The following is a 24685-nucleotide window of genomic DNA, read 5'->3' as shown; positions in this document are numbered from 1 at the left end:
CTAGGAAAAGTAGAAATGAAATCACTTTAAATGAATGTGTTTAGCTTAAACACTTCCTCTCTTTATTCTGAGTGAAAATTAGGTACCCATAGCTTATAAAGCAGGCATTTAATGAGGTTTAGCAATCATAACACGATGTGTGCCTAATGCATGGTTGTTACCCTTCAATAAATATGTTTTAATAACCCACTGACATTTAATTATCATACAATAACTCGCACCGTAAATTGAAATCTAATGCGCAGGTAATCACCCAGCAATGAGAGTACTCTGCTTTGCATTTTAGACAGAGATCTCTGTGCTCTGGTCTGATTGCTATTTCCTAATTCCAGACCACTCATGAGTCCTCAGTGAGATGCATGTGTATCAAGAAGGGCAGGGAAAGGAAGAAATTTGCCAAAAATCCTCAGGGCTATTCATCTCAGAGGTATTTAAGAATACGGACTGTCAACCTTCCTCTGGAAAATAGTTAGAGAGTCAGGATCCCATTATTTTCCTTCAAACACCCCAAACACAGCAAAAGAAGTCTCTGCTTCTATAGTTCTGGAATAGGCTATATCTCAAGTATAAGAAGCAAACGAAGGGAAAAAGCATTACATAGGTCTATAGTGTAATCACCCTATAGGCAAGGCTGCACTAACCGTGTGACCATGAGAAAACAGCATGCATCATATACAGGGAGGACCTGGAAATTGTTTTCACCCTGTCTCCATTTGACTTCATATTGTTTCTCCACTTTTGGAGAAAGATCTAGTGATACATGTACCCAAAGATGACGATTCCATTTTGACCAGAGCTACTTTATGACTTGGTAGAGAATCTATTCATTGAAACTTTTTTCTAGAATACTTTGGAAATACTGGAATAACTATATCTGGAAAGGTCACTGTAATGCTGCAAGTCCCAGCTCCATCAGTCACTGCACAAATGGTCTTAGGCAAGCCTCCACATCTCTCTAAAACTTGAGTGGTCTCATCTGTAACCATGAGAATAGGAGAATAAAGCATCTCTAAGGTTTCTTCTAGCTTAAAATGTTAGCCAGTATGACAGTTATTTAGTATTCTGACATCATTATAAATGGTAATCAATAGAAGGTGCCATGAAAAGATAGGAATATAAACAAATGCATAACTATTAATTTATTACATCTAAAATTTTCTGTAACTCCAATGGTACCAGTAGCCCACCTGGGGAGCATAGTTCATAACTGTGTCTTCCCACGGATTTGGGGAAACCTCGTTCAATCATGGGAGGAATTTTTTTCTTTTCATCTGAAGACCAATTCTCTGAACTCTGGGTATGTGTGGCCGTGAATGTATGTCTATGTGGATGTTATTTCCTCTTCCAGATCTTTGAAGAAGAGCACAGTGTTCTGTATCTGGATCAAGGTGGAGTCCTGGTTGCTATGAAGCACACATCTCTCCCAATTCGGCATCTCTGGTAAAGGCACCTGCTCATGAGTCATGTACCTGATAGCTCATCACTGCTGAGACTAGGGGTCAGGCTATCAGACTGTGACCATTTTTGCCGTAAAATGTCAAGGCCTACTAGAGCATCATTTATACCTTTTTTCTATTAAAATAAGATTGTTACATATAAGGGGGGAAAAAGGATTGTGAGAGAAGGAGGGAAGGATGGAGGGGAAAGGTGGGGAGGGGAGAGAGAGAATGAGAATAAAGTCTGCCCCTGAAAGAGGAATAGGAATTGCATTATAGTTTTTAAATATGACAATATCCTCCCAAGTGCCTAGTTCTTTTAGCGCAATCATGGGTAGAATGGTATAATCTCCGAGTGCCTTAACTTCTTATACTCACCTTTCCCAAAATAGCATCTCCTGGAGTGTGTGTGTTCTGCACAGAGATCATGACACTTCTGTTCCTGATCGTTCTTCCTTAGTTTCCTGCTTGGGGGTGACATTCAGCAACTCTACCTGTAGGTCTTCCACAGATGGACATGCAAGGCCAAAGTTCCAGAGGGGTTTCCAATAGATTTTTCATGTGTGTTTTTGAAAATAACTGTCTCCACATGCAAGTTTGTTCAAAGTCAAAAGCCTGATTTTCCCTCCACTGTTAGTTACTTTGGTGACCGAAGGGAATGCTGCAGAAATAAGAGAAACATAGGCTTAGCCTGGGGGGATTCATCCGTAGAGAAGGTCAGAACAAAGGTAACATTCCGTGTGACCGTCAGAGTTGCAGGCCTCTCCCTTCTTGCCCTCTAGAGTCTGTCCTTCGGTACCCATTCCTTAACTCAGTGAGTCAACCAGGGTGTATAACAATGTAAGCGGGACTCTGCTAAGGCTCTGCTCACTTGAAGGTGGCTGGTTCAGATCCATCTGAGGAGGGCCCCTGAGGCCATTGCTCTTCAGAATCACCTGTAAGACTTGCTGCTGGAATGCAATTTGGGAGAGAGTCACACTGAGATCTAAGATCTAATAAAACATCAAAATTTCAAAACAAATTCTATTAAACGCTCATTATTATTCTCGTTTCATGCAGCTTTCCCCTTGTTAATGTTATAACACACCTGGGTCCCAAATTGCTTGGCTAACTGTATTTCTATCTTCTGATGAAATTAAGAACATTTATTCAAGGCTCACTTTGACAGTGCCTTAGGTACTTTTAAAATGTATGCTCTCCTGGTTGATGATATCTTTCTTTTGAAAAGATTGTTGTTGTTTTTTTTGCCTTTTACGATCTGATGACGGTTATTTTTTTTCTGTCATTAGGTTGAGTTTTGATGAAGGGAGATCTTGGAGCAAATACAGTTTCACATCTATTCCACTTTTTGTGGATGGGGTTCTGGGTGAGCCAGGGGAAGAGACTCTAATCATGACGTAAGTGGAAATTGATGATGTCTTCTAGTGTTACTGTTTATCCAGAAACATGTTTTATAGCTAAGTTTGTTCACTTTGGTACTGTTAGGTTTGGAGTTGTGAGCAAAGCCGATACATTGGATTTCACGATTTCTCAGCAAAGAGGAAAGAGAAATGCTGGCAGCCATTTTCTTGGCTTCCTTCTTCCCCTCCTGAATGGGCTGGGGGAATTTAGAGGCGATTATTTCAATAGGAAATAAAGCTATACATTTAGAACTTTAATCGCAAACAAGCTCAATATGTAGAAAATCACAGGCATGTAGGAATGGTTTCACTTTAAGGTAGAACACAGAGCTTACCCTGCACAGGCTTTTGTTTTTCCCTGGCTCTTTCCCTAACCCAATTGTGAGGCAAATTAGGGAAACCCTGAGAACAATCTGTTCTTGTGAAATTGCATTTGCTCTCATTCTTGTCTGGAAAAAGATGATCATTAATTTGTGAAAGACTTGATTAATGACTTGCCTGCCTATGGGGTTCAAAACATCAGCTTTGAATGTAAAATATGAAACTGTGCATTTTCCTTCCCCTAGAAAATTGGACATGGAAAACAGAGGGAAGTTATTAAAGTAGTTGATCCTGTCATCCATGGAAATGATGTAAAAAATCAAAGTGAATAATTGATATATTTTCAAAATTTGTCTTCCCTCCTGTTTTTCTTTGTTTTTAATGATAGAAAAGATCAACAAATGTTTAATATGCCTAATAGCTACACTTTAGGCCATGGTAAACATAGCTAGATTAGCAGCTTATTTCATAATTTGTCTTCATTTCATTTTTATATTTACAAAACACACATTAAAAAGCTGACTGAAAAGGCTGCTCTGTGGTTTTTACCCTTATCTACAGTTAGTGATTCAGACACCTCATTAAATATCTGAGTCTTTCTCAGTAAGGGGAGCAGGATGCACAGTGCAGGAAACAGCTGTAACCACTTGGCCCTGCTGCCCACCTTCCCCAGCGACTGGTGGGGAAATAAAATAGCATGGAAACCATGGAAACCATGCATATTAACTAGAGAACCTAGAAGTACAATCTTGGGCCAGGCAGAACGCAGCATTTGTGATTGTTTTCTCCATTACTGATTGATTGATGTTTTTGTTAACCGTTCGGTGGTACAATATATAGAAGTGGTCTTTTAAGTCAAACACCCTGGGTTCTGGCTTCGCCAGTTCTTTAGTGATTTGACATTAGATTTTGCAAATTAACAGAATCCTTTGAGCTGCAAGTTGCCCATATGTAAAGTGGAGCCAATAACAGTAACCCTCTTCATAAATGTGTTTTGAGGATTAAATGATATGATCAATGTAATGTGCTTAGCATTATACTAAGTGTATAGTAAAAAGCCAGCAAATATTAGCTGCCGTTATAACTGTTGGCCTTGTTATTACTGTGATTATTTTTGTCGTGAACTCTGTAGAGTGTTTGGACACTTCAGCCACCGCTCTGAATGGCAGCTGGTGAAAGTGGACTACAAGTCCATTTTCGATAGACGGTGTGCGGAGGAGGACTACAGACCTTGGCAGCTGCACAGCCAGGTAGGAGGAAGAGACTAGAGGGTGAGTGCTGAGCTAGAGGCACGGGGTGTGTTGGGGGAAAGCTAGTCATTCAAGTGTGGGAATTGGGGTTCTCTAAGCCAAAATGCTCATCTAGTGTTTTGTGTTCCACAGCAGTGAACAAACTCTACACTTTACAGCTTGTTGGGAAGTCATTTCTGTTTTTATTGTCCTAAGATATAATGAGATAAAATTCAAATGTGCTTGGCTTAGACTAACAACTTAAAATGAAATACCAACTCAGCACGAGGATCTAAACATAATTTATCTGAGCGTGTCACATGGAGGCAAGGCGGAGGCAGGGTGAACACAGGATGTAGCAAGGCAAACAGAGACATAAAATAACAAAACGATGCTCTGTGAGCAGCACTAAGAATGTCCTTTCTCCCCACTGCTATGACTCCCTGGGATTATATAGTGCTTCTCACCTCTTCGGAGATACTCCAGTACAAGAATGTAGAATTATCAGTAGGAAAATTCCCCTCCTCCTGGACCCTCAACTGTTCAGCTCATATCTAAGTGCTTGTGTGAAAGCCTCTCTCCTTAGATTTCCCCAAGCCAGAGGGCATCCTGCAGGTCTCAAATTGCATGGCTGAGGGTCTGGCTGCAAAGCCATCACTGTATTCAGGCAGCAACACATCCTTTATCCCAAACCTCACCTAAGTGAAACACACACACGTAGATGTAGAATGGAGTCAGTGAGAGTGAGCGTGCTCAAGAAAGACAGATTACAGTAGCTTAGACGAAACTCTGTTCTCGTCCCTAAGACACACAAAGAGAGCTACGTTTGACAGTGTGGGCTGTATCAGCTGAATCACCCACTCTATTCAGAGACTCAACAATAAATTATCGCCCATTTACATGGCTGGTATTTTCCCCTTTGGGAGGCAGAAGCATTGTGATGTAAAAAGCTTTTATTTATTGTCTAGAGAAACACTGAATTTAGTTATCTTGCTTGTCTGATAGATGGATATAAAATCAGTGTATAAAGTTGTGTGGGCAGAAGCATCATAAATTGGGGCAAAATGGATCTTTACGTTCCATAGCAATGCTCTCTTTCACATGCTCATAAATGACCAAGGGTATAAATCTTATAGGAGAATTGGTCTTAATTTTCACAGATTTGTTGGCAATACACTCGTTACAGGGCTTAGTCTTTGCTATCTTTGCGTCCCTCGCAGCCCTGCGCCTAACCCCTTGCCAAGGAAAGCTTTGCTGGGTACCTAAGGAGTTAGGGACATGTTTAGACACATCCTCAGAGCTTCTTCAGATTGCCTTATGAGTCACATTCTGTACTAGAGCTGCAGACATTGCAAATCAAAAGCCATCAACACAGAGCAGTCACCTAAGTCTACATTATACTAAGGTTTGGGAATATCTCCCTGAGCTGCCTTACGGTGGACCAGGCCAAGGTCCCAGTGTTGTGCTCAAGTGCATGAGATCCTTGTCTCCTTTCAGGGGGAAGCATGCATCATGGGAGCAAAAAGGATATACAAGAAGCGAAAATCAGAGCGGAAATGTATGCAAGGAAAATATGCCGGAGCGATGGAATCTGAACCCTGTGTCTGCACAGAGGCCGATTTTGACTGGTGAGCTTGCGCTATCCTCCCACAGAGTCCTTCTGTATATTTCACCCGTGGGGGCCTTAATGAAAGCTTAGACTTGAAATGATAGTGACAAACACAGAGCAAAATGACAAGCCACCTATTGGAGACATCATGTGCATATGGAAAAACCAGGAGTTTCTTTAGGCTTAAAGAGGATTCAGAAGATGGCTGGTAATTATCTTCATCTATGTGGTAGATCTCAGGGCAGAAAGGGAGACCCAATCCACCTTGAGTTGCCTCAGATGACAACATGAAAACAGTAAGTGGACTTTTCAGAGAGCAAACATATTTGTGCTCAAGATTAAACTTTCCAGAATCTTGGGTTCCCTGAGTGTGACACAGTGGCCTTCTAAGGCAGTAAATTTTCTAACTCTGCAAGTTTCCAATCGGGAATTAGCTGACTATTGCCTCTGCGAGCTGTGGAAGGTATTTCTGAATGATGCAAGGAATGATTCAGTGGCACCGCCAGTCTATAGCTCTTTGATCCCCCTGCTAAAGGGAATGTCTCCCTTTACCAGAAGTAAGCTAATTTAACTGGAAAGTACTGAGATGTTTAGATGTTAAATAAACTCGGAGTGCCATTGTAAGTTTCCTGGAGCATTTGATAAGCAGAAAGTTAACCTGTGGGGCCAATGATGCCCTTTCTTTGGTCTAGGTCAGAGTTTAGGATTCAGGTGAGTTTGAAAAATTATTGAGGATGGGAATGTTCTTGAGCATATCCATTTCATTTTCTGCTCCTTTCCATGACTCATATCTTTTCTTTTTCTATTTCTTTATTTGTTTTTAGTTTAGAGAACGTTATTGCTAAATATGAAGGTCAGTGTTAAATGATTGAAACTTACTTGCATGAAAATCAAAGTCATTCCTTTAACAATGTATTTTTAGCTGTGTAGCAATCACTGGCCACATCTATGATCATCAGAATATCAATGATGATTGGGCTGAGAGGTACTATGTACACACACATCACTTATCTTAGAGAAAGAACATCTCTCACGGGACACCTCTAGAGATGTTGTCTGAATAAGTACTACTGGGCAGGCCTGGCAAAATTGGCCACCAACATTCAGACTGATAACCCAAGGCTGATCCCGTCTGTTGGCAGACAGGTCATCAAGAGCCAGTGCTGGATCTCTGGGCTCAGCCAGAGGGCAGCAGAGCTTGTGACCTTGGAGCTCACAAGGAATTCTATAGGGGCTTCCCATCCATGACTTATGTTTTAATCAGTGTGACATTATTAGAATGGCAAAAATACTTCATCCCTGTCCTACCTCATAGGACTGACACCCTGAAATACATTTACAGGGAAAATGTCCATGGGATTTTTAACTCATTAATCACATCTCACTTTCTGAAGCCAGAATGCTTCTTCATCCACTGTATTCAAGGAGAACTTGAAAAGGAGGTTAATGTTTTATCTTTGTGATTTCACTGTTAGCTTACCAGCCATTCTTGTGCAGAGAGTATATGTATCCTCTCATAGAAGACCAGAGGGAGAAAGTGAGGTGAGATGGTCCAATTTCCTGATTTCACCCAGAAATATTTCTTTCTTTGGGAATCTTTTTCTGTGAGGTTCCAAAATAAGCTAGACTATGTTGTCAGTTTTGTTTTTCTTTTTCAATTTTAAGATAGTTTAGAGTAAAAGGAACACAGGGTGAGAAAGGCAGTAAGGTTTCCCCTTTTCCCTACTTCGCACACCCCTCAGTCTTGGCCCAATTCTTGTATTCATTTGAGATTGGAATCTGCTACTCTCACCACTAAATAAAATGTATTCTGAGAAGTGGGAAATGAGTTGTGAATGAGGCCATTGTATGCTTTCTTTTTGCCCCAAGGGGATTTTTGCAACTGCATAATTTCTGAAAATATTTTGGAAGGCTGACTATGACCTTTTTGAATTTCTACCAGTAGCTACAGCTTCACTGATTCCACTTGACTGTAGTATAATGAAAGGTGATTGTCATTGAACATTCCCTCTTGCCTTGACTCTTCCTTGGACAATGCCCTCCCAGGTGACCTTATCTGTCGTTCTCCAGCATGTGTAAAGTAACTCTCTGAAAGGAACATGGGGGGTCCTGTAGGCATCAGTTTTGAAGTCTTCCTGCCCATGCTGTGTTGAACCAGCACCAAATCCAGCTGGTTATATGCAGAATTTTAAGTGCCAGCTTCCTAGTGACAGGCCCCTTAGCTGAGCCTGTTTCTCCCTTCTGGAACCTTATGTGCCAGCATCTCACCTCCAACACACAGATGGACCAGTTCATCCTAATGTTTGCTGATTGCTGCCTGCAATTTGTCTATGCATGCAGAGGGGCAATTAATTGTCATCCTCTGTGCCCGGGCTCCTCTTCCAAAAGCCTAGAAGAGCAGGCCACTGGGAGTTCCCTGGAGGCAAGAATGAGAGGAGGCTGAGAGAAAAGCCTTTGACTGTTTCCAAACTAGAGAGAAGATTTAAAGCACTTAGTCCTAACTCGCCGTGCTAACTGACGAGGACAAAATTTTTCCTTGGGGAATGCTCACGACACTCCTGAAGGACATTTCCTTCTCCTCTGTGACTTTGAAGCATATGGCTTGTGCACAGAAGCAGACCTGGCTCGGCACTACTTGGTAGATCCAGATGTCTTGGAAGAGCACCCCAAAGACATAACCAGTAATGAGGATCATGGCACATGTCTGTTAAAAACTTCAGTGAAATTTTACACTGGTGGTTGAGCTTCCACCATAGCCTGTTTACTCATTATATAACTTTCAATCAGTATTGTGTATCCTCCTAATGAGAACATAATCTGTTCTCTCAGCTTTAAGATGTTTACTTGGAATAACTGGGCATTGAGACTTTATCTCTACACAGGCACCCCTGTTGCCTCCAAGTTAGCATTTCTGAAAATGGGTTCTGTGGGATATTTTCTTGGGTAATTGATAGATATTGCATGGGGAAAATATCCATTTTTGGACCACTGTTGATTCAATGAATACCTCTTTTTTGACTGATTGACTGGAGTCGCGGTTGGCTGTGGACTAACATGAAATTGTTCTCAGCAATTTTGCCACCTACTAAAAGGTTTCCCTTGGCTCTTTCCCCAACAGTGACTATGGTTATGAGCGACACAGCAATGGTCAGTGCCTGCCAGCGTTTTGGTTCAATCCATCTTCTCTGTCGAAAGATTGCAGCGTGGGACAGAGTTACCTCAATAGTACTGGGTGAGTGTCTGAAGAAGTAACCTTGATTGATCAGCTTTTGCTTCTTTTCACTATGTGTTAAACTTTGATCAGAATTCATTCTGATCAAAGGCCAAGACTATTTCATTCCAGCACAATTTTTTTGCTGTTGTTCTTTTTGTTAATAAAACACAGATTTGCATTAATAGTGCAAGTTTCATCTGAGAATAAAACCCCAGTGGTAAATAAAGAAATAAAAAAAAGTTTGAAGATGATGATGCTAATATAGAAATTGCTTCATTTCCGGATACTTTATTTCAAAGGTCTTTATTCAAGGCTACCTTTAACCATTAACTGCATCCCTGAGACAAAGACCAAATAAATGTTTCACATCTGCATTTCCTGGGTTGTATATGTGGAACCTAGAGTCAGAAAACAAGCTCATTAACTTTCCAGGGTATACTAGTCATAGTAGAAATGTGTTTCACTTTCTGTGCCCAATTTTGACACATCTAAGGAATGCATTCTGATCCTTGTAAACCTAAAATCAGATTCTAAAGTTTTGGGTTTGATGTTATGTGTTGTGGAATTTATCCAATATTATTTAATGAATATCAAAAAAGAAAAAATACTCCATCATTTTTCCTCAAGTGTAACTGATGTTTATTTATATACTCAGAAAACAGCACATGTGACTTAGTTGGATTCTAATTCAATCTGTAAAAAGACTTTTTTTTTTAGCCATTTGGGGATATTGAATAGGGACTAATGATTAGTAATGCATTAGGGTTTTCCAGAGGTATGTTTTTATATCTGATAGGTTAGATGCATAGAGAAATAAATCATTTTTTTAAGGAGAATTGGATCACATAATTATGGAGGCGAGCAAGTCCACATCCTAAGATTTTCAAGGTGCATGGCAAGCAAGAGGCCCAGGAGAACCAATGGTGCGTTTCCAGTCCTTGTTTGAAAGCAAGGGAACCAGGAGAGCTGACCATTTGGTTTCTAGCTGGAGGACAACCAGCTCAAATCCCAGGAACAGCCAATGCTTCCATTTGAGCATGAAGGCAGAAAAAAGCCGATGTTCAGGTGAAGGCCTTCAAAAAGGAGAATTCTTGCTTACTCTGGAGAGGATCAACTTTTTTGTTCTATTCAGACCTTCAGCAGATTGGATGAGGCCCACCCACATTGGGGAGAGCTATTTGCTTTACTCAGTCTGCTGATTTATATGTTGATCTCACCCAAAACCATCATCACAGAAACACTCAGAATAATGTCTGACCAAGTGTCTAGACACCCCATAGCCTGTTCAAGTTGACAAGTAAAATTAACCATCACAAGTAATGTTAGGTTACATCTAAATCTAAATAATATATTGTATTAACAAAATATAGTTATATACTTAGGAATGATGATCATAGTTTGGTTAGGCCAAAGAAGAAAGAAACCTTATCTTTTAGAGATGCATAATGTGTGAGATTTTCTTTAAAATGTTAAAAAAGGAAAAGGTATTGGTAATATTTGAAGATGTTAATGGAGGCATGGGGATTTATTATACTATTTTCTCACATTTGTGTATATTTTAAAATTCAATATTAAAAAGTTAAAAAGAGAGGGAAAGGCAGGAGGAGAGGGAGGGAGGAGAGTGAGCTATTGGCATCTCGCCGGCAGGCCGGTCCTACTGATAGGTCTTCTTCTTGTCTCTCACATCTCCTGCATGCAGGGCTGAGGCCTGGCAGGGCTTCACGTATGTGCCTCTCTGTATTTGAAAAATTTAAAGTGTTTTTTTTAAATTAAAAAAAAATTACCAAAATAATATATGCTACTCTTCAAAAGGAAGGGAAAAAAAACAGTAATTTTCTCTGATGTTATGGATTCCAAAAACCTTTGAATGAAAGAAGAAGTTGTGATTTCTTTAATCTGTAACTCAAAGTCTAAGGAAAATACAAAAAAACATTTTAACAGCATGGGTCAGTGAGGTCTCCAGCATCTAATACCATGAGAAAAAAGTTGAAAGGCTGATGGAATAGATAAACTTGATAGTATAACTAAGTTATAACTTAAATAACTTAATATTTTATTACTTGCATGTACCAGAATGTTTAGACCTTGTAAATACCATTGGAAACCTCTAGAGCTAATTTCAGAATTGATTTTTTTTCCCACTACTTCAGTCAGTCAAGGAAGTTATATTACTCCCCCTTTGGTATTGATGAGAAGAGGCTGAAGTACAGATGGGTCTAATTGTTTCAGATGCTACTCAAATCACTAGAATAGGCAGAGTGAATATATATACACACACACATACACACAAACATTTTTAAGCTATCTCTAAATAGGTTTCTTCAGTCCTTAGACAAACTCAATGTATGAAAGCCAAGTAAATCCTGGGATATATAAATATAGAACACTTAAATTATAGTGTTCTGCTTGATGGGATTTTTCATCTATTACTTATACAATTAAAATTAAGTTTAAAAATGTGATTTAGTGATCAGTGTCCAGGTCTATAAATGTTTGTCAACTCAGTTATGTTTATTAATCACAAAATCACAACCATTGCTTTCTAGCGATCGACCTTCACACCTTCACTCTCAGAGGTTTGTTCACGTCAGTGGTTTTCCATGACAGCATCTGACCCTCAAGGATTTTTAAGTTACCATAGCTTCTGGTTTCATCTATTCAGTGCAAAAGGTTTGCACGAAATAGATGAAAAAAGCATCAGCACCAGTGAATGAGCTTGTGTGAAGAGAGTGTATGATAAGTCCCAGCCATCATAGGTGTGACAAATGCCCTGCTCTTACGTATGAGGTGCTCACAGGTGAAGGAGTGACCACCCACACAGAGACCACGGTGCTGCCATCAAGCACTTAGCTTTTTACCTAAAAATATTTAATTGCAAAAGAAATGTATACCTAGGTTTTCTACATTTAAAAAGTCCATTTAGATTATCACCCCAACTCTGCCCCCTTTTCCACGTAACTGTGATCTGGCTGATACGTGTGCTATCGGACACTTTTCATTCGCCAGTGAATAATTATGCCAGGGAAAAAGATACAAAATTAATTAGGGAGGTTGTTTTTATATGTAATTTTCTTCTAGATATATTGTTCTTTCTTTTCTTTTTTCATTCAAAAATATATTTTCTACATCCTTCCAAGTCAGATTATATAAGGTTACCTCCTATCTAATTACTTTTTACTCCATGGTTTGAAGCACTTGGGTTTCTTAGTCATCCCTTTTTATGGACATTTTGCTTATTTCCTATTTTCTGCCACTGTAAACAATGCTGCAATTAACATTCTCACACCATAGTAATTGTTATTAAAAGCATAGAGCAATAATTGGTCTCTCTTGGCAATTGGAGGTGTCCCTGCTGTTGCATAAAGCAAATTCCACCCAGCTATCTAGTCACTTCTTAGATCTTTGTATCCAGGCTTCGCCAGATATCTCCCTATAACGATTAAAACACTAGCTTCCTGCTTGCACACCTCCTTCAAGCCCTACACAGCAGACACTCATTTCTCCTTTAAAATGTAAATACCAACGGATTGTGAGAGGCAAAGCTCAGAAGAAGGGTAAGTAGCATTTCCCAAATTGAAAAGGTGAGAAAGGTCATTTAAGGGAAAATAAACAAGAGATAACCTAGGTGAAAGGACCACCAGGGCATTTTTCTCAAGAACGAGCCTTGGTATTTGTGCCTGGAAGCCTCTGGAATTAAGAGGCTATCGTGTACCCCAAGTCGCTCCAATGCCACCCATGGGCATCGCCTGCTCAGTCAGTACAGAATCTATTAGCTCTAGGCTGGGATGAAGCGCAGAGGCATTCCAAGTGCAAGATCAGCCTGGAGTAGTCCCTCCATAAATGTTCCTCCCCAGACACCTCACTTGCCTCACAGCAGAACCGGCATGTGGTCATACAGTCAGAATTTGAATGGAATGGGGTCTAGGAAACAATCGTTTCTTGTCAGTCAAGCCAAACAAGCAAATCTTCCCACATCACCTTTCTGAGAGCTTAGCTGAAAGCATGCAGGTAAGCCTTCCTTTTCCTTGTCTTATATTTTTTAATGCCTCACTTTATAAATGGTGTTACTGGCTTTCACAGTCAGCTTATTACCCTGTATACAGAGCAGTGTTCTCAGGTTCACTCACTTCACCGTGATAGAAACATTCTAGCATCAGTTAATATTATGCCTGGTAGAAATGCTATTTTAAGAGGATGCCAAAATATTTATCAGCTTCACGGTGCAGAATGGTTGTGCAATTTTTGTTTCAGTTCTTGGCTAGGACTCAGAAATGCTAGTTGCAATAAGCACTGAAATGGTTGCAGAATGTCCCTCCAGGTGGCCGTGGCCACCCACCAGTCCTTTGTCTTTGGTCCATGGAACAGCGTGTGAGCCCAGTTTGTCCGTGTTCTCCGCTGTGAGCTCCCTGCCTCTGTTCACCCTCCGCCCTCACGCCTTCCATAAGCCCTTCCCTGGAACGCGAGGAGGCTGGTGCTGGGACCTCAGCTTGTTATCGGTGAAGAATGAAATATTATAATAGGGAATGTTTTGTTTGGTGAAAAACAGTTACTTTAGAATGAAACATATAAGGATTTGATTCCAGCCTCTGCCATTTACCATTCTTTAGCAAGTGACTTCCTTTCTTTGAGCCTCAGTTTCCTAACCTATAAAATGTTGCTCTTTGCTTTGGGGGTAAATATAATATGAAACATAAAACATAACAGCAAAATATCTAGCATACCTAACAAACAGTAGTCACTTTACAAAATGCACATACCATCATCACCAATAGTCATCAGCTAAGGGATCCTCTGGAATAAAGGAAAAAAGAGGGGAGAAGATTCTTTTTATTGTGTGTATATAGTCCAGACATTTATTTAATACCTAATAGCTACTGCAATACTGTGATCTAGGACATATTCAGTCTAAGCCTTTGTTGTCTCATCTGTGAAACAGACAATAACCTGCATTGGATTATAAAGTCACCGTTACATATCAAAACCCATGTCTGGCCCTCAATACCACTCAAAGAAGAGCCCACCTTTACCTGATTAGTGAATGAATTCCTTTTGTTCAAGTAAAGTGAAATCAGTGTTCACTTGTATATATTCTTACGTGTTGGTGCTGAAAAAAATACCATATCGTTTCTCACTGTTTATCCACTGGTGTCTGTATATATCTCAGTTTGCACACACAGAAGCAGAAGCTCATTTAGTTCTACTTATATGTGGTTATATCTTGTTTATACTGTTTGGGATCCAGGGAATGTGCTGCAAATTTAAGCTGCTAAATTAACGAGGACATTGCTTGTTTCATGCCAGCCGTAAAAAAATCTGTCAATTTAAAATAAAGTGGGCATTGGGCTGGTTTATTCTCAGAAACCAAGATAATCTTCTCAGGGGAAAGATTTTTTTTTTCCTCCTATTAAGCTAGAGATATTTCTAGATGTGTTTAAAAAGAAAAGCGTGTATAGAAATTTCTGCCTGTGGAGTTTCTTTAGAAGAGTCATTAACTCTTCCTGAATGAATGTAAATGATAGAGCTTATTGTTCCTCAGGGTTAGTTTCTTAATATACAACAGGGATATTGACTCAAAAAACTAAAAAATGATTTTAAAATAGCATTAATTTAGCATATATATAATAACATTTAGTGGGTCCAGGAAAAAAATATGTATGTAAATTATAGCAAAATAGTGACCTTCATGCTGTCAGTATACACTTAGAATATTTTAGGTGCTTTCCATAAACATATCCCTCCCTATATCAGCTATGAAAAACACTTAGACCCAGGCTAACCTACCATTGCCTTGGCATTGCTATTTCCAGGGTCTTTGGGACCCTGGTTTTCTCCCAACTAGACACATTTCTGCACTTGGTAGGGATTATGAGGTTCAGTCTGCTCACCTCAGCAAGATTTATCAATGTTTGTCTCATGGAGAATAATTGGTCCGAGAAGTGGTGCATGTGTTTAAAGTCCACAGGAGGGACATCACTTGCATTATTTACAGACTCGACGCAGCCGGGGTTTGCCTCGCTGTTTTCTTGCAAAGCACACAGTGTGAGCTCACAGCAGAGACTCAATAATTGTTGCTACAAAGTTGACTCTTCCCAGTACCTTTCTTAAACATAGTTTTGCACATTTTCACAGATGGTATTAGGTTTGGGTAATAAAGAAAGTGAATATCACTGTACGTGGAGATCTTCTTTCTCACATAGCTGTTCTTGCCCATTTGTTGGCATTACCAATTATCAACCAAGTAGTATGGCATAATGGCAGGAGAACACCAACTCCGTCCATCCAGAGGTGCAGAACTGCTTGCTACGAGTCCCCTGTGTGATCTTGAGAAACTCTAAACTGCATGTCCTTTCCCTTTTGTGCAAAGTGAAGGGATTGTATTACATGATCTTTGAGAGCTCTTCAGGTTCTGACATGCCCCTATCTAAACTGAAATGATTATTAGGATTCCTGGGACTGCAGGTACTCAAAAGAAGGAAACATTTCTTTTATAAATTAGCTGTACAACTGGTTGACTCAGGTACTGCATTCCATGAGTCACTCTCATGATTATCTATTTTAAGTCATTTTGTTTAGCACTGCGGTGTGTCCCATCTCATCAAGTTGACATTTAAAACAAAGTCACATTCCATTTGCTGTTGAAATTAAATGACTTGTGCTTCCATCCTGCTCCCTAAAAGAAAAGCTTTCTGCCCTCCATTTAGGACCGTCTCTGGACACTCCCCTAATTCCTAGGTCTGCTTACTCATTTTAAGGGGAAAATCCAGAGAACTATTGCCTTGAGGAGAGAAACTTGGAAAACCTGCTTAGTCAGCCATGGAACCCAGTTTTTTCTAAACATTGATGTTATGTTTACTGCATAAGATCATTGTTAAATATGGGCACATTGAATCTAGGAAGATTTTAAGTCTTAGCCTACACTGTACCCAGAACTAGCCGCCTTCTATCTCCCCAAGGCTTGTTCCATTTCTTGTTTCATTAAGTCAGATGTCACTATAACAAAGCTGTTTTTCCTTGAAAACAAAGACATGTAGTACAATCTAAAATGTTAAACTATAAATTCTTTTTTAATTTAATCATGTTTTTCCCTCTTCCGTTTAGTCCCCTTTTCCCCTCTCCTCCAGCAATCACCACACTGTTTTATGAGCTCAAATTAGTGACTCCACAGCTCAGTGTCAGTAAGACTGACCTTGGTTACTAGGAGACCTAGAGTTTCATCCAGCTCTACCATGGTTGTCACATGTGGTAACTACTGTGAAAAAAGGGAAGAGAAAACTTTACAGAAAAACATGATTTCTAAGGAGATTTTTAAAGACTCTATGGGAGCTTGGCAGGAGGGAAAAGCATCCCAGGTAGAATGAGCAGCACAGGCAGAAGAAGGCTTGTAGACTCCCGTGTGCCTGAGCTCGGGAATTCTGTTGGACAGTGGAAAGAGCTGAAGCTAGAAAAACACACTAAGGCCCGATCATGGACCTCTGCTTGAAACCTGAACCGTGCCCTTTATGAATTAGCCCACAGTACATTTTGAATGATTTTTAAAAAAGTAATTGACATGGACAGATTTGATCTTAAGATGATCTTGGCAATAAGAGTATATAGCTTTTATTTTCACAGAATTTCCTGGATAATAACAAGTTAATGTTTAATTATTTAAATATGATTACGTTTGCTAACTTTTGATATTTTAATATCTGTTAAGTTCTTACAATGTGCTAGACTCTATTTTAAGCCCTTCTAAATCATTATCACATTTAATCCTCCCAGGAGCTTTATGAAAGGATCCTGTAATTTCCCCTATTTTACGGACAGAAAACCCAAATATCAGAGAGAGGTTGGGTAAATTGCCCGAGTTCATGTAGTATATAAGAGCCTGAATTTAAACCTGGGTAATTTGATCCAACATTGGTGTTAACCACCAGGGCAGTGGTCTGTGACCCTGTATGCACACTAGAATCACCAGGGGAACTTAAAACAAAAGCAGAAACAAAACACAGTATTGCCCAGAATTCTCAATTAAATCATAATTCCTGGTGGTAGGGTCTTGACATCCATTTCTTTTGAAAATGGCTCCTAATGATCCTACAGAACAGATAGGGTTTTGATCCGCTGAGCTAGACTATGCTGTCACCTTAACGTAGACTGCATAGTCATAAACATCTGTATTATACTCAAAATCACAAGATTAAAAAAACTCCTAAGTAGTAAAATAACAGTTTTGCTTGCACAAAAAAAAAACAAAACAAACTATGGCCTTTATCTTTTTTAAGACTGGCAGGCAATACAGAAGCAAAATCAAAGAAGATAGAAGTAAAAATGAAAAAGTGAGAGAGGAGTATCAAGACAGGAAGGAAGAGAATAGTTGAAATCAGGGTTACTGAAGTAAGAAGACACTATCTACTGATGAGTGGTTGATAGTATCAGAGGCATATTTGCAGTATGTTTTCTTTTCAGTAATTGTGCAAAGACTCCCTTGCCATTACAGATCACATTCCTTCTTGGTAGATTGAAGAATGCTCTACCCACTAAATGCATCCCAGTAATATGCAGAGCTTAAGTCCAACATAATCATAAGTTGCCTTGTTATTGTGGAGGCAGCAGCCCCATTTAATAACATATTAAATGCATTATTCATTTATGTAACTCAGACCCAGGGACAGCTTCTGGTATGAAAATAGGAGCATTCTGTAATGCAAAAAGCAGGTGTGTACTTACTTGAATAAATTAACTCTGTATTTCTGGATGATTTTCTTCTAAATTTAAGGGACAGGTCTGGTAGGGCTAATGCGATGTGGTTTTCATCCAGGAAATAAAATGGTTTCAGAATGGTTTTTAATGAGCATTTAAAAAAAATTACCAAGAAGCTCTCTGTGGCAGAGCCCCAGGGGGAGGGACCCGTGCTCTGGATTTAAGCAGAACTCCTGTTGCTGCAGGATTCAGGAAAGCTGGAGGCAATGGCTGGTCAGAGCCCAGCCAAACAAAAGGCATGTTCCCTAGCTGATGCTGACAACGGTGATGGTGAGCCCCTGACTCTATAGCTGCTCCCCAAGACAGAGGCACAGGCGTGCTTGCGTGCTAAGGGATTAAAAATCAGAATCTCCATTTTTTTTTTTTTTTGGCCTGGTGCCTTACCTCAGAAACATACAGGGAGTTTCTGATGCACAGTTAAATGCACTGAGATGCCATAGTTATTGCGTGACCTTAACAGTCATTTTCTTGCTGCCATTGCCAGTACCAGAATGCCACCACTCTCCAATGTCAGTGGCTTTCTTTTTCCTTTTTTGCCCCACCTGCCATTATTTTCTGTTTTAATCAGCATATACTGATAAGCACACCCAATGGACTTTTAAAAATATCCAAAGAGGTGATGTTAGAAATGCTCAGATATAACAATGCCCAATCAGAATCTTAGTGCAGGAGAAGGGGTTTGGAGGCCACCTGCTTGTGCGGGGTGTTAACCCTTTGGTTGCTGGATTGTAAGGAGAAGCAGGGATTCCAAAGACAGGGATCAGCATTGCTGGGTTGGAGGGTGAGTTGCTTGAAGGGAATGGGGCAGTGGTAATAACCAACTGCTGTGCAGATAGTTCAACTTTTAAAATGGTACAGCCACCTCAGTGTGGACCTTATGGTTATCAGTCTTGCATGTCCAGGGCTCAAGGTTGCCCTCAAGGTGCTTAAAGTATACAGTCATACACAGGAAGGCACTCCTACAAGGCACATATGATTCCTATCAAGTCAATCATAAGGATTTCTTTAAGAGTCTAGAGGAAGGATGATATTTCTCCATTCAACACAGTGTAGTGGTAAAATGCAGCTGTGTTCTAGAGATAAACTGTCTAGGGTCCTGACTGTGTAATCTTGAGAGAACTAGTTAACTTTTTAAAAATCTTAATATATGCATATGTACATCAAGAATAAGAATGCCTTCCTTATTAGGGATGTTTTGAAGGTGAATGAGAACTTGGTGAGTTCTTGGTAAGAACCTAGCACAATGACTAAACTAAGACACACTCGAACTCTGTACACTTCTTACTATTTTACTACCACAGTCAGGGAAAGACAGGTGATAAGCTGTAACTGAAAGCATGGGCAGCTGTGGAGCGTACAGGAGGACATGGAGGCAGAAAGAGCAAAAGAAAAGAAATTCTTTCAAGAGGATTGGAAAGAGAAGTGTGGCTAGAGCTGAATGAACTTACTGGAGAAAAAGAATCTAGAAAAGCAGAATAAAGTTAGCTTGTGGAGGGCTTTCTGCACAAGGTAATTGGATTTGTGACTGATCCTAAGGACATTTGGAAGACATGAAAGTTGTTAACAGGTAGGAGAAATAATAATAGTATTAAATAAAAATAATTGGTAACATTTCATAAGTGCTTGCTAATTATCAGAGTGGTTTTAAGTGCTCCATGTACACTAATCCATTTAATCAATACAACTACCCTACAAGGTGAGTTAAAGATTAAAAACTGACCTTGCAATGATTCATAGTGTTCAAAGCACTTTCTCAGACAGTATTTAATTTGACTTTCTCAACCATGCATTGAGGTAGGCAATTCTGAGACTCAGGAACAGAGGAGAGAGGACCTTGGCTAGATTTGAAGGGGTTGGAAAACAGCATCCTGCAAGCCAAATCTAGGGCACTGCCATTTTTTGTAAATAAACTTTTATTGGAATGCAGCTACATTAATTCTTTGCACATTGTCTATGTCCGCTTTCACTCAACAACCAGCTTTCAACCCTTGCCACAAAGACCACATAGACCACACGGCTAAACTATTTGCTATCTGGTCCCTTATCTAAGAAGCTTGCATCCTGGCTGGTGTGGCTCAGTGGATTAAGTGCTGCCCCACAAAACAAAGCGTCACTGGTTCTAGTCCCAGTCAGGGCACATGCCTGGATTGCAGGCCAGGTGCCCAGTGAGGAGCATGCAAGAGGCAACCACACATTGATGCTTCTCTCTCTCTCTTTCTCCTTCCCTTCCCCTTCTCTGAAAATAAATAAATAAAATACATTTTTTTTTAAACTCTGCCAGCCCTTGTTCTAGAAAAATGGAAAGAACTTGAGCTTTGCTTCCAGTTTGAACTCTACCACTAATTATAGAGAAGAGTCTTGAGAAATCAAATATATGAATCCATAAATTAGTTACTGTGGACCAAACACAAAAAGACGATGAGTAGGTAACATGGAACCTTCAAAGCCTTAAAGATTGGTCATTGTAAAACCGCAGATTTAATTTATTATGAATCTGATCAATTGTATAGGTTAAATTTGTAGGATAATTCATTTTTTTAACTAAAGCTAAAACAAGAAGAAATAAACAAAAGGATAGGTAGGATTCATTCAACTTGCAGACTGAAGTCTCCTTAACATAAGGTTTCACTGGTTTTAGACAGTATAACCCCTCATGAAATATTGGGTGGAAACTATGAAATTTAGCCAACTTTTTGCACTACACCATTACTAGAGCATGCTCTATGAGATGTAATGTTAAGCCATGCCACCCCATAATAATCTAATATTTCTCTGAATTGCAAATTCCTTTGCAATATGTAACTACTCATTCTAACCCTTAATTATATAGCCCTTGAAGTATATCCTAGATTATCCACATAGATTTCTTCAACTAGCTATTACACTTAACAAGGGTAAGGACCATGTCTTCTACTGCTGTGCGTTTCCCACAGCTCTGAAGTGAAACAATTCATTGATTGACTAAGTGAATGAAAGCAGTATACTAAAGTACTAGTATTAGGGACACCATGTAATTATGAGGATTTGTTTTTCTGTTGGGTGCTTTATATGAATTGGCTGTCATCTTCAGAGCAACATGAAATGTAGTTATTGATAGCTGTCAAGACTAGGCAGTAGGTTTAGCTTAAAAAATTGGGAGCCATCTGAATTATAATGAGCTTGATTACAACCTGACCTTTTCTCCATTTAGGTATAGGAAGGTGGTTTCCAATAACTGCACTGATGGAGTGAGAGAACAGTATACTGCCAAACCACAGAAGTGTCCGGGGAAGGCCCCGCGGGGACTCCGGATCGTCACTGCTGATGGAAAGTTGACAGCGGAACAAGGGCACAATGTTACTCTCATGGTGCAATTGGAAGAGGTAGGACTGATTCCCATCTCTCCTCTACCTTCTAGAGCCAGTGATTTTTTTCCTAAGAAATCATGGTTTTGTGTATATATCTTTTGGGTTTTGTTGACATATTTTTTAACTTGTTTATTTAAATTTGTATTTTCTACTTTTGGTTTCTTGTTTTTGTTGTTATCACGTCACCTTCTCTGATACAATTTTTCAATAATTTTTATTTCACTGCAAGTGCTCTTCCCTTCCTATCTCACTTCTTCAGGATTATTTTTGGATTTAACCTTGCCTTATTGGCACTTTTAGGAAAATGTTTTCCCAGAATACATTAATAGTTCTTTGAAAATAATTTAGCATATACACATACTCAACCAACCTAAAAAAATACCAATGCCATCTTCCTCTCTCAACCTGAAGTCTTGGCTTTTCTTTTCCAAAAGCAACCTGTTGGGTCATACCAGAGGCCAATCTCGATAAGAGTGAACATACTTACTTTGACAATTGAGAGTTTGTATTTTTGTAGGACTTCAGAGATATCATGAGCATCATCTTTTTATTGCTGAATTGTGATTACCTGAAATTTCTAAGTATTGAGATGACAGATAAATGAGATTTATACTATGTGTTTTAGACTATACACAGGCATTTTTGTCATCTTATAAATGAGGAAGATGGTCTCTAAAGGATACACACTTTCATTAAATGATCTCAGTTATTAAATCAGACAGTCCTACTTTCCCCATGTTTTCTGAGTACCTAAAATATGACCATCTCTATGCTGGGCCTGTAAATACAAAGAGATTTTAGAAATTAATGACGACACTAGGATTAAGATTTACAACAGTGATATCCAGCTTTCTCTTCTGAGAGGCCAGTGGCTTTTGGTCTTTAACATGCATAAGAATCACCAGGGGAACATCTTAAAACAATTCCCTGGGCCCCATCTCCAGAGACTCTGATTCACTAGGTTGGGATGAGGCCCCAAAATATGCATTTTTTAACAAGGTAATAAGTTATACATTGTGCTTCAAGGGAAAACAATAGAGTAAAGTCAAGGGGAATTGAGTAGTCTGAGAAGCTCTGGAGTGTGACTTGAAGGGGAAAAGATGGAGTAATTAGAATTATAGTGTTAAGTTTGATCAAAATTATTAGTATTTTAATTCCTATGGAAAAAACAAACAAACTGTGGAATGAGTTTGAAACTCTGACTCAGGCAATGCTGGTGTTTCTGGTCCAAGGACCACTTAGAGAACCAGTGCTCTAACTGGATATTTCTGTTATTTCCTTAACAAGTGCCTTTCAACCATACCCAATTTTCTAAATACTAAGGTTCCCCCCAAACTCTTCAGCTGGAACTAGAAGATAGAGGCCAGTTTAGGCCAATTGGAGTTGTTTGGTTTCACAGAAATAAAACCTTTGGGGACTTCTGCCTGAGGCTATGACAGTTTAGCTTGCAGCAAACCAAACAGGTACTAATAGAGCAAGAGGGAGAATGAGCATGAAAGAGTCAGAGAGACAGACAAAAGGAGGAAGACAAGCATGAGAGAACCATCAAGAGGACTTGAAAAGCCCAAACTATTTTCTTGAAAGATGGGAGTTTCATAGCAGTGAGTCCAACATTTTGAGCTCTATTTCCCTCAAGAACTGTGCCAGTTCATACATCACACTGTATGAGAGGTCAGATTTCAGACTCTCTGTGGAAGTCCAAACAGAAAGTGTTGGCCAGACAATTCTGGACTCACAAGGCTGGGAAGGTAACTGCTGGTTTCGGGGCCTACCAAGGCAGCTAGGATGATGAGGTCACATTCCAGAGAGAAGGGGAGCACGGAGGAGTAGCACAGTATTCTGTGCCTTTTTCCTCCTTTAGTTATTTGACAATGTCTAGGTGACACAGGCAAAACAGAATGTAGTCAATGTAGAGGATTTAGAAGGTAAGTTTAGATTTTAGAGATGCTACATTTTCAGGAAGTAAAAATTTGAGTTCTGATACTGTCAAGGAGGAGAGCCCCGGTAAACAGTACAAGACCAGGTTAGGTTCTTGAGATTCCTAGAAACCTCTACCCTAGGGGTACAGGCAAACCAGAATTAGGCCAGGCTCTCTAAACCCTGAAATCCAATGGGAAGTTATTTCTACATCTGAATAGTATAGAGTGATTTTTTCCCCCTACCCTAAATGCCTGTCAGAAGCTAAAAAAAAATCCTTGTTATAGGAAAATAACATGAATCAGAGACATTATCTATTTTTATGTAAAATGTTGGGCATCTATTTTTTGGAAAAAAATTATGGCTACATCAAGAAATAGGATCAAGGGCGGAAGCAACAGAAAAGAACAAATTTTGTGAAAGATGACTGATCTGTGAAAGAACAGTTTTCTGAAGTATGACTAATATGTTGGTGAGTATGGGGCAAGATAGAAAATTTACCCTACAGCAGTAATAAGTATCAGGAATCAAATGGAAATTGCAGAAAGAAAGAGAAAATAACTGATAGTAAGAACTTCAATGGATTTCCGGGAAATTGAACCCAGATAAATAGAGGATCAGTTAACTGGAAGAAATGACAGTAAAAAATAATGCCATTTGTAATATATGAGGAAATAGATAGAAAATAGAGAAAAGAATTATAAGACTCAAGCAGAAAATGGTTAAAAAAAAGGCTAATGTAGATATAACTGGAGTCTGAGAAGGGAAAGAGGAAGATAATGAGCCAGAATCATTTTGAAGAGATAATGTCTGAGAATTTTCCAAAACTGATAAAAGATATTGGCCTATAAAACAGATAGATACAAGAGAATCACCATACTCCAAAGAGGACATATACAAAGAAGAGTCATGTTCAGGTATCATATTCAAATGACTGAAATCTAAAAACAAAAAGAAAAATTTTAAAGTAACTTTAAGGAAAATGGAATGACATTTTTGAAGTGCTGGGGAAATCCAATGTGAAGGTAGAATGAAGATATTTTTCAGATGAACAAAAACTGAGATGAGTCATAAAATCTGATTTCTATTAAAAGATGCTAAAGGAACACTTTGTAAAGTATATGATTATCTAACGACTATGTTATACACCTGGAACTAATATAAAATAATATTGAATGTAAAATTTAATTGAAAAATAAAATAAAAAAATACTAAAGTTAATTCTTCAGCATAAAGAAAATAATGCCAGACAAAAGCATAAAAATAATGGAAAGAATGAAGAACAAGAAAGAATGTATATATGCAGGTAAATTGAAATTAATACTAACTTTGCAGACCAATAATGATAATCAGCTATGGGACTTAAAATACATATAAAGTTAATACATGATATAGTATGTAGGTGGAATTAATTGGAATCAAAATATTTTCCATTCCAAGAAATGTCAGCAAAGAGGTAAAAGTAGTAAT

At 39.1% G+C, this 24685-nt stretch overlaps 1 protein-coding gene across 2 annotated transcripts in view; it reads left to right on the top strand.

Annotated features, from left to right (window-relative positions):
• The window catches only part of SORCS1 (sortilin related VPS10 domain containing receptor 1), a 470882-nt gene that overhangs the window by 381479 nt on the left and 64718 nt on the right, over nucleotides 1-24685 (top strand). For both annotated transcript variants that reach the window (XM_054581477.1, XM_054581478.1), the window contains exons 13-18: nucleotides 1349-1440; nucleotides 2726-2833; nucleotides 4290-4407; nucleotides 5884-6014; nucleotides 9114-9227; nucleotides 21142-21313. In XM_054581477.1, the coding sequence (XP_054437452.1) occupies nucleotides 1349-1440; nucleotides 2726-2833; nucleotides 4290-4407; nucleotides 5884-6014; nucleotides 9114-9227; nucleotides 21142-21313 (735 nt within the window). The remainder of the gene's footprint in view (nucleotides 1-1348; nucleotides 1441-2725; nucleotides 2834-4289; nucleotides 4408-5883; nucleotides 6015-9113; nucleotides 9228-21141; nucleotides 21314-24685) is intronic.

Source organism: Pteronotus mesoamericanus, unplaced genomic scaffold (genome assembly GCF_021234165.1).
Source record: "Pteronotus mesoamericanus isolate MK-2021 breed Mesoamerican mustached bat unplaced genomic scaffold, CSHL_Meso_final contig_657, whole genome shotgun sequence".
NCBI classification, from domain to species: Eukaryota; Metazoa; Chordata; class Mammalia; order Chiroptera; family Mormoopidae; genus Pteronotus; species Pteronotus mesoamericanus.
Note: the sequence above shows the minus strand (reverse complement) of the source record. Positions and strands in the feature narration are given on the sequence as shown.